Below are 11,076 nucleotides of genomic sequence, written 5' to 3'. Positions count from 1 at the left end.
CATATCTAGGTACAGTAAGGCACAACAATTGATGTAATCTACTGTAATTTGGTGAGTAGGCCTACCTTTAATATACAGTATTAGTGCGGTGTGTATTGTCAGTGAAAAGCGCTGTAATATGTCTTTGATATTACACATTTGGGCAATTGCATGTTAATGTTACGTTAGTCTGTACTTAACTACGTATTTCACTAAAAAATGCAACATTTTAACTCGGTTTTTGGTAGATTTTTACGTGACTAACATAAGGCTACTGTGAAAGTGCCCATTTCGGTTACAACAACATTCGTTTATAACGACACTATTTTTAGGTCCCTTCGTTGACGTTATAACCAAGTTCTACTGTATTTGTTCTTGGCACTTACAGCTGTTCCCTCTGTACTGCTCTCGATCTGTTGAAGCAAATACTGTAAAACTGTCTTATATATGGCTCTGACCTGCTTATAGGACTTAAATTTGACAGATCTTGCTTATATTTTATGCCAAGAAATCACAATGAACTTAAAATCTAAAATGGAAACTTCTGAACTGCTCTCAAGAGGGTAAATTTGTAGATGTTAGGACTAGAATTTTTGGCAAAGAAGGTTTAACTTCACTATAAAAATGTTACAATTTTTCCTTTGTAAATATTTTTGCATTAACAAACTTTATTTTTAAAGTACTGAGAGGTGTGGAAGAGCATGTTCCAGTTTGGTATTGATGTTTATTTGTTACATTAATTTATTATAAATAATAAACACAAATGTTATATTAATGAAATACTGTACTTTATGTTATGGACAATAATGTACATTTTGGAATTTTGTTTAGTTATGTAGACAAGCACTTTCAATTCTTGCATAACTAATAAGACTGGAATATAGTATCAGTTTAACAAGATTATTTAGAGACCTGAAGCCTTGGAGTTTTCACATTCAAGAGTATTTATATATGTTGCTTTCTTCGTTGTTTATTTTATTAGACCAAAGTCTCTCATTTGCCTCTTGCAGTTATGATCTTTTGAGTTTCCTCCTTATGGCTGATTGATTCTGTGGCATCATTCATACTTTCCTGATGTTGATTTTGTAGTTCAGATGCTGAATGTAGTGAAATGTGTGCAGTTGTCATTTCATTATTCTCTTCCACAGAAACTGGTTGATCTTTGGTACAGTTTGGTCCAATACTTATTTGAATATCACTTGGCAACCCAGTAAAAGTGTTTTCACTTACTAGTCCACGGCGCTTATGTTCCTTAAACCGTCCTGAACGCGATATTGACATTCTTCGCCTACCAGTTTCAATTGAATCATTATCAGCACCACCATTTGAAGTTTTAGTTTTGTGAGAATTGTCCTTAAAGAGGCCAAAAAATCGCTTGGATGACATGTTTATAAATGCATTACACTTGTAATTGTGACACTAATGTAGTTGAAGTGAACCCTCAAAACATGATGCATATAAGCAGTTTTCTAATGCATTTTTTGTACTGTTTAGAGTAGCAATCTTAAAAGCTACTAACACTCACAATGTTGTGGGTAAACTTGCACACACTGATGGTGAAAATCCCTTTGCAACTTGTGCACTGCAGAACACTGATTATCAGAGTTGCACTAATGGAGATAACCAAATCATGATTCTACATTTCTAAAGATAATGGCATCAGTTATCAGGTACTTGAGGACAAAACAACTTTTTTTCTGTGCTGTGATCGATACGTAATAATAAAGTATTCCTGTCATGTTCAATGGTCCTATGCCAAAATGCATTACATAAATACCCACATTCTGGCAATGTATTTCCAGAGTTCTGAAATCTGATCGCAGCACATCGTCATGTAATGACCACATTGCAAACAAGCCCAAAATACATATATTGTCTGCAGTATTCGTTTATTATGCTAATGACTTTTATGCAGGAGGTATCCAGAATTTGTCTAAATGGAGACGGTCAGGCTGCTGGGGTGGTGACATCTGAAGGCCGTGAAATCAAAGCTACCATAGTTATGTCCAATGCTACACCATATGTAACATTCCAGAAATTGCTTCCCCAAGCTGCTTTGCCAGAAAAGTTCCAGGCTGCTATTGAAAGTATCAATTATGCATCTCCAATAACAAAAATTAATGGTCAGTACAATTATTTTACTGTATGAAATTGGGTGACTATAGGAGAATCAAAGTGTTTTCTGATGTTTATTAATGCATGATTGTACATGAAGGCAATGAAAATGAAAGAAGTCAGCTAAGGTTATTGTAAAATGTGTTGTTCTAATGTTGCAGCCTCATGATAACCTGATTCACAAGATTTGTATTATAATTTCCTTGCATGATAAGCTCTTTTACAAAATATTAAATAAACAGTCAAATTTTCTAATCCTAAAACAATTCACGTTATACTGAGCTTGTATATTGGTGGAACTTGTTGAATGTATATACATTTTAAATGGGGACTTCATATGATCATCAGAAAATTTCAGTCTGAAATTTAAATACTCTAGTTACAAAAATATCGATATAGCCCTTCAAAATTATATGCCCCTTTGCTAAAAATATTTTTTTTAGAGAATCAATATTAATTTCATAGAGAAAATCCGATGAAGCAAAAAAAAAAATTGCATTAGAATTCTACCAGTTCTGCAGAGCAAAAAGACTCTTACAAGGCAACTTCTCTATCTTTGAAGAACTATTAAATGTCAAGCAGTTATTAGTAGAGTGAAACTGACATTTAAATGCCAGAAATCACTAAAATTAAAAATTAAAAAACTTCTTTAGGAACATTGTGTATAGAATTTTCATATATGCCATATGTGCCTCAACCAACTACTGTTTGAGACACTGTGCTATGAGCTGGTAGTCGCAGATTCGATGCCTGATGAGGTCACTGGATTTTTTAAATTTACCTACTCCTTCCAGCCGCACTATGGCCCTAGGTTTAACTCAGTGTCTAACAGAAATGAGTACCAGGAATTTTCCTGAAGGTCAAGGTTGCCAGCATGTAATAGTGGCAACCTCACTGCCACCTGTGAGCCGACTGTCTAGAAATGTAAGCGCCTCGACATCTCACAACCCTATGGGCCTCCGCAGCCTGTTACAGGGATAGCTTTATCATACTTCATGTTGGGGAGATGCATGATTTATTTCAAATGGAAGGCAAGGTTGCATTTCCAATTGTCCCAGTACTTTCATGGAATGCTTAAAATGGAAGTTACAATGAACTTTTAAAATCTAGAATTCCTATTTACTATGATTCCCTTTAAATAAAATAAATAAATTAGTTTTTCTGCAAAAATCTTAGTAATAATTTCTAGATACCGTAGACTCATGTGGCACAGATATTAATGTAATCTAAAGCAATGCTTCACTGCCAGTTATTGCACACTGTGATGTGGCATGTAAGGTGATGGTCACAAAATAGGAAAACCAAAAAAATTAGACTGCAGCAATACATTGTACCTACAGTCAAATGCAGTGATTGGTTAGTCTGCTATGCACGTGCTACAGATACAAATTAAGACTCTATAGTATGCTGATTAGGTTGACAATCAGTGGTAGGTATGCATGGCATGGAAGCTGACATGGTTCTTTTGAATGAATCAGCATGACAGCCAATGAGTATCTCCACTGCCACCCATAGCAACCATGACCTTATCACCTTATTGGTGATCTTTTCACTCAAGGCAAAGAGACTTGGGATATGTAAGACAAACCCCGGACAGGATGCTTGTGATATGCTGCTGTGTTGATGTCATTGCAAACGTGACTGCTAGTGTTCATGTTCCATAAGAAAAAACTATGCAGGAAGGGGGTACCAGTAGTTATTCTGGCCAGTGGATACTCCAACAGCACAAATACCACCAAAACAGAACACACAATGATTATGAATTGCTCAGCAATGATACTGAAAAACATCTTGAATTTTGTGAGTGCTTTCAGCAAACATGAGAATAGCAGAAGCATGCTTTCATCTCAGTGATACCATCAAGAGACATAATATCATGTAATGGTCAGACTATGTAGCTCCTGAGAAGCTCTAGCAAACTGATTCCCAAATTGCATGGTGCAGCATTTGCAGTAATGCTACTCTGGGGCATATTTTTTTATTGCTAGTGGAGTGGGACTAAGTCCCTTGTAGTGCAGCCACTTCTGGCCTATTGTACCAGCCCCAGATGATAGGTGAGGGTGATTGTGGAGCAATTGGGGGAATGAAGATTGGCAGGAGAAACCAAAGTACTCGGACAAAACCTGTCCCAGCGCCACTTTGTTGACCACAAATCCCACTTGACCAGACCTGGGATCGAACCCGGGCCGCCGCGGTGGGAAGCCAGCGACTAACCGCTTGAGCTATTATGCGGCACTCTGGGGCATATCCTTCAGGATAACATGTTTACAGTAGACGCTTACTGCCACTTCCTGAGAACATGTTGCAACCTTACTTAGATGCAATGGCCTTCAGATAATGCCATTCATTTTGCTTCCAGCAGGATACAGCATTGCTGCACTGCGCATCATTGATTAGACTAGTTTTTGTGTGAACAGTTGATTGGTCCAAGGTGGCCTGTGGAATGTCCAGCAAGTTCTCCAGATTTCATATCACTGGCTTTTTTGCTGTGAGGGTCACTTAAAATCCATGGTGTATGATGACTCACCACTAAGTATTGCTGCATGCACAGCCGTAACCCTAGTATAAGCAACAGTATGGACACTGACTATAGTGAATGTACAAAACTTTGTGGTGTTCCACACACACACGTGTGGTTTTGTGGACTTGCAACATTTTGCCAGAGTTTGCAGTGCTGTTTCTATATGAGTACACTAACATACAAAGGTTTTGTTAACTATTCCTGCTTCATGTACCTGACTTTTAATCATTGCTCCTTCCCACTACCCCTGTCTAGTCACCTTGGCAATAACACAACATATAACTGCTAATATGTAGAGTGCACAGCCATAACAGTATGCCCTGCATAAAGAATTATAACACCTGAGACTGGAAATACCTGATATGCAACAATTATCCTTCTTCATGCATGCCCACATATTTCCAAATAAATGTAATCTGTACGAGTATGTTGCCATAAATTAAGGAATTGGTCAAGAGACAAAGATTTGAACAAAATGGTTAATTCTTAATTGTATGTACTGTTAACTGATTCAGATATAAACATTTCAGTACCAGGAAATATGTCATAGTTATATTTCACAGTGATCTTTTTGCTGCCTAAATAATGGAGGCATCATTGTACTATGGTGAATGGAGTAATCATATCAGGCATCTGATAAGTCCTATCTCTACTTGGAGTGCAATGCTGTCATATCCTGTATAGTGATTTATGAAATCAGAAGGGTTGCACCTAAGATTACACTAGCATGTTATTTCTTCACCAAGGTCAAGTTTCTATTACATCTGTTTTGAAATATTCCCATTCCTAGGGCTATTAGAATCTGCCTCTTGTGTCAGAAATATATTATGTAACCTTGTCAGACAAGCAGAGATCAGAGAGGGATTACTACTATATTCTGTGGAAGTGAAACATTGGTTTCAAGAGAGAGGGATGAGAGCAGCATAGGGTCTATTAAAATTACATTTTTAAGTGCCAAAGGATGCATTCAACTGAATATGTCAAACAATTAATATTGTCACATGACTGAGTGACTACAGACAGGACTGGATTTACTGAACTCTTATAACTCGTAACTACAAGTAAGGTTTATGCTCTCACGGTTCTACACAATTCACAAATCACTACAGGACACACTAGTCTTCTCAGTCTGTTACAGTACATTGTAGAGGCTTCCAAAAGCAGACATTCCCCTTCCTCTCGGATCCCACACTGTCCCTGGACTCGGCTACCAGCTTCTCAGAGCAACAGCTCACCACAACTGAACTGCAGCAGTCCTCTAACTCACTAACTCACCAAACAACTCTTTGACTGCCTCCAGACTCTCTCTTGACTGACTGTCCCTTCATCCTGCTTATAAAAACTCAGCAGTGACTGCGTAGAAAACACCACTCCTCTGTTGCAGTGCAGTTACTGCCATGAAATTGTTGGCAGAACTGTTGCCTAGCAATGGGTCTACATGCCATATTGCTCCTCCTTAAAACTATTTATCCCAAATAGCCTACAGGCATACCACCCTTTCTTACTAGGTGGTTCAAATATGACCGGGGCTGATTTAAAAACAAAAACATAATTGCCAAACACTTACTTGCACATGTCAGTCTTCAACGTACTCCCTTCCAGAGTCAACACATTTTTCCCAACTTTCTGGAAGCATCTTGATGCCAAAAAAAAAAAAAAAGACTTGTGGTTGGCGACGTATCCACTCCTTAACAGTCTGGATGATGGCGTCGTTTTCCACAAACCACATGCCTTGCAAGTCTGATTTGAGCATTCCGAACAGGTAGAAATCACTTGGGGCCAAATCGGGACTGTACATCGGACGTGTCGGAAGGTTCCATTTCAATTTCCGAAGGGTTTTCATTATTGTTTTGGCCATACGGGGGCGTGCATTGTCTTGAAGGAAGGCTACCCGCTTTCCACCTGTCTTCCGCTTGGATTGGATCTTACTCCAAGTTCCTTGATAGTGATCCGCCTATTCTCACGAATAAGCATGTCTGCACGATCAATGTTCGGCTCGGTGTTGGATGTTCGCGGCCAACGATCATGCAGTTCATTCTCCACGCGCTCTGTGCCCTCTCTGAAGCACTTACACCACTCAAACACACGGGTCCGTGAGAGACACTCTTCTCCATACTGTTTTTGGAGTCTGTGGTGAATTTCAGTGGACTGGACGCTTTCTCCAACGAGGAATTTGATCACAATGCGTTGTTCCACGCTCCGCTGTACCTTCTGTTCTCTCATCACTCTAGCAACTTCCAGACAGGACTGAAGAGGTTCTAACCGTAACAGGAGGGAGGGTGGAGGTTGTGGCTTCACTCTCTCAAGGTCGCACAGCTGCTGCGCAGTGCAGCTTGTTTACAAAAAAATCAGTCCCGGTCATATTTGAACCACCTTGTATTTCCAAGGTCTGTGTTTGTGACATCTGTGATTGGCCTTGCCTTCCCTGTGGCTTGCATCTCATGGTGAATACTCTCCAACCCCTCTTGCACCTCCCACCTTAAGGCCACTCTTCCCGAGCAGTTCTCTGATAAGGGGCAAGCTGGTCCAGGTGTACCACCATCTTCTTTTCTGAGGACTGTGCTTTGGATGTCTCTTCTTTCATTTTGAAGGGGCTGACCCCTCCACAATGTAGTCGAAAACTCGATTACCTGCTTTTCCACCTCCAGCTCTACAGTCTTCCTGAAGATCCTGCCAGATGTCCTCTCCTTCCTCAAATATATCTGCAATCCTATGCCTTGGTTCCTGACTCTATTATGTCATGAAGGAATGGCACAGCAGGTCATCCATCTATGGGCAGTGGCCAGCTTCTTCTGGGACTCACCATCACCCTGGGTCCATTTATTTTGGCTGTCAGTGACACCCTACAGCCAGATGCTGGTCCCCATATAGGTCCTCCAGTGCTTTGGTAGTTTCCACTGTGACCTTCTCTTTAGGGACATCCTGATGGTCCACTACAGCATCCGACTTTTCTCATTTGGCCTCCAATTTTCCTACACAGGCTTCAGTCCCATTTTCTCTACATGGAAGTCAATCCTGGCCATCATCCTTTCATGATGGCTCTCCATCCTTTCTTGAATGGTTTTTATTTCAGCCCCTACTTTGGCTTCCATTCTTTCTTGATTTGAGTCCATTTTTTCTCTGATGACAATTTCGGCCAGCAGGCATGCCAGTATTTGTTCGACCTTTGTAGTGTGGCAATATAACCACACAATGCAGTCTTCAATCCAATAATCAATATATCCAACCCCACCTGTGACACCAGTTTTCATGTGATACAGTGGCTATAGATAGGATTTGGATTGATAATTGGATTTATTGAACACTTACCATTGTAACTACAAGTAACTACAGCACTATTGTTACTTCACACATGCTGCATTTCACTACAGCACATACACTAAGTCTTCTCAGTCTGCTGTGTCTTCATGAGGGAATGTTCCCCTGCTCCCAGGCTCATGTCCTTGCAGGTTGGCAGCCATCTCACACTGAACTCCTACTCTTCTATCAGCCATCTCAAGACTCCCCTGTAATGTCATCTGGTCCTTGATATAGAACCTTGGCATGAACAGCACAGAAAACACCATTCCTCTGTTGCTGTTTCCAACTGCTGCTGTGCAAACAAGCTTGTTTACAAAGCTGCTACTCAGTAATGGCCATTGTATTTTTTCTTATCTCACTGTCATTGCCCTGCAGCAGGTCTGTCTGCTATAATATATATGAAACGAACATAATTCATGATAAAATTTTACATATACAAGTGGACTGAACTTCTACACAGAATGCCAAAGGAAAGATCAAAATTTTTTCAAGTACCACCACACAGAAGAACACATACCATTTAGTCACTAAATTGAAGCCAGAATAGGCTTGTAAACCTATTTTTAGAAAGCAGATGTTATCACTAATATTTCAGAGGAAATCAATCTTCACATGAAAATGGCAGAAAATGTGTTCAGAGGTTTATGTAAGAATATAGCAGACTGTAACCAATTGTGACTGGTTAGAAATACTATCAGCATTCATTATACACATCCTTATAATATGTGATGACTTCAACTATTTGGAAATCTCACACAGTTCAGAGCAATCGGTTATATTGCAGTGTAAACCCCCAAACACTATTTTTTGTATCTCTTTGACCACGAAGTAGGAGACAGCAAGTTCCTCTTGGTAATTTCTCTATTTCAACATGGAACTACTATATCCAGAAGACTACAATGAATATGCAAAACAATGGAAAGTCTAAATTTCTTACTGCTCTCTCTCTCTCTATGTTTCAAGTAATCTGGCTGGCTGCTAGCAGCAGAAATTTATTGCTGGGCACAACCAGTAAAATTTACTGTCTACTTCATTTTAATAAAATGGCAGCTTGCAAGCAACAATCCATAAACTCATATATTGCCACTGCCATGTTTATACATTTAAGTAGCAAAATGTGGTGGGAGGACTCCATACTTCATACAACACCCTAATAACAAAAGCCTACTATTGGACCCTACCCAGAATTGTATCCAATTCGAATACTACACTCTTCAGATCCATTTTAACACATCTCTCAGTCTCCATATTGGTTGCCATGCAATCGATTTCCCTAATAAAATTCTGTATGCAACTTCATGAATCCCCTTGTCCAATGTCTCTGCACCAGTTATTTTAAAGCATGATACTGTGGACTTTGGTAACTTCATACATATTTTGTATACAATTGCACTAAGATGTATCTATGTCTCATAAGTCTATATGGTACTTGTAATGATCTGAAAAAGATTTCTGTAAGACGATGCAGATGATTATTTTTTCTTTGGCCGAAATATAGTTTGCATATGGGAGACTGATAATATTTGAATATGCAGAAATATTATGAGAGTTGACTGTGAATTTGATATTCAACATTGCATTCATTTTGCACTTTTATAACAATTTGTTTAAATTTCTAGTATTTACTCATTGACCCTCTTTGGCCTATCTGTTTGAAACATCTAACCATGAGTGACTTATTTTTGTCTGAATTTTGAAACTGTGATTCAGTTCATCTCACTGAACAAGATATTTTCTTTTTCCATCTGAGGATTTGAAAGGGTTAGTTTATTATCCAAAGACCATAGATTCAGTCTAAGTTACTGCCATAACAAGACACTAAGTACTAAGACTATAATTACAATGACAACAAATAACTCAAAGGTGGAAGCAGAACTCTCAAAATATTGTGCCTATCAAACATACCTCAAACAATAAATTCCTAATGTAGATGTGATGTACCAGTATATCATACATTTAAAGAATAATTATATGGAGCCAGTCTAGCTGTCTGTACAGCAACAGGGTACTGGCTGGATGGCTGGGGTTCAATTCCCAGCAGAGGCAAGAGATTTTCTCTATTCCACAGTGTCCAGACTGGCTCTGGGGCCCATCCAGCCTCATATTCAGTGGGTACCAAACGCTTTTTCCCGGGGAATGAAGGTGACTATTCAACTCCATCTAGTACCAAGGTCAAGAATGGTGGAGGTATACCTCCATTCACCTTCATGACAATGCTTAATTAAGCACAGGGACAACTTTACCTGTTATTAATTATTCCATTTCTATTTGTGCTTAATATGCTTAACTGTAAGCCATTTCACAGTTGCAGTGAACAAACTGCCCAACTTTCTGGCTGATCCATGTGAGAAAGAAAATGAGCCAATGCCACTTCACCAATGCACAATCCATGTCAACTGTGAGAATACAGAAATCATCAACCAATCATACAACTGTGCTCTCAATGGCGATATCTCAGACAGGTGACACAAATAAATCATTGTGCTGCAGTCATTATTTTATAACGATATGCTATCTGAGTTTGATTTGGTTCATCCTGGTCTGTCACAGTAGCAATATTATAAGGGTTAATTAACACTGTTCAGTGTGACTTATAATTTTTTTTCTTTTTAACCTTTTATCCTTGACAAGTTTCGGTCTTATAGACCATCTTCAGAAGGACACTAATACAATGTATAGAATATATACGCATGTTATCATAATACAATGAATACAAAATCTAATATTTTTTAACTGCAACGGCATGTACTAATATGTTAAAATACATAAGAAATATATGATTAAACAAAGATGAATCGGCATTTGATCAACATACACTAAATAAAAGCCACCAGTATGGACCTGTGACAGTAATCATGGAAATAGTTGAACACACTAAAAAAAATGGAGCATCATGTAAATGAAAACTTCCACATATATCACTTTAATAAACTCAATCGATAGAAGAACAAAAACTTAACAAAGTAGAGTGATTACCTGTATAATATTGTAACGTGTTTCGAGATCGAATCTCGTCGGTCACGTGTGTAAGTTCAAATCCCACTTCTGACACCAGTGTAACGTGTTTTGGTTACCGAAGATGCTGTAGAGATCGTTAATTGGTTTATTGAACAATCTACAAGTAACGGCTACAATTACTTATCACACAGTTGCAGGGTTTC

The 11,076-nt window shown here is 38.8% G+C and overlaps 1 protein-coding gene across 3 annotated transcripts in view; it reads left to right on the top strand.

Annotated features, from left to right (window-relative positions):
- The window catches only part of LOC111864734 (pyridine nucleotide-disulfide oxidoreductase domain-containing protein 2), a 37,458-nt gene that overhangs the window by 20,927 nt on the left and 5,455 nt on the right, over window positions 1-11,076 (top strand). For all 3 annotated transcript variants that reach the window (XM_023852221.2, XM_023852223.2, XM_023852222.2), the window contains exons 7-8: window positions 1,895-2,102; window positions 10,221-10,377. In XM_023852221.2, the coding sequence (XP_023707989.1) occupies window positions 1,895-2,102; window positions 10,221-10,377 (365 nt within the window). The remainder of the gene's footprint in view (window positions 1-1,894; window positions 2,103-10,220; window positions 10,378-11,076) is intronic.

Source organism: Cryptotermes secundus, unplaced genomic scaffold, assembly GCF_002891405.2.
Source record: "Cryptotermes secundus unplaced genomic scaffold, Csec_1.0 scaffold724, whole genome shotgun sequence".
Classification (NCBI taxonomy): Eukaryota; Metazoa; Arthropoda; class Insecta; order Blattodea; family Kalotermitidae; genus Cryptotermes; species Cryptotermes secundus.
The sequence above is the reverse complement of the archived record's forward strand: the minus strand, read 5'-3'. Positions and strand labels throughout refer to the sequence as shown.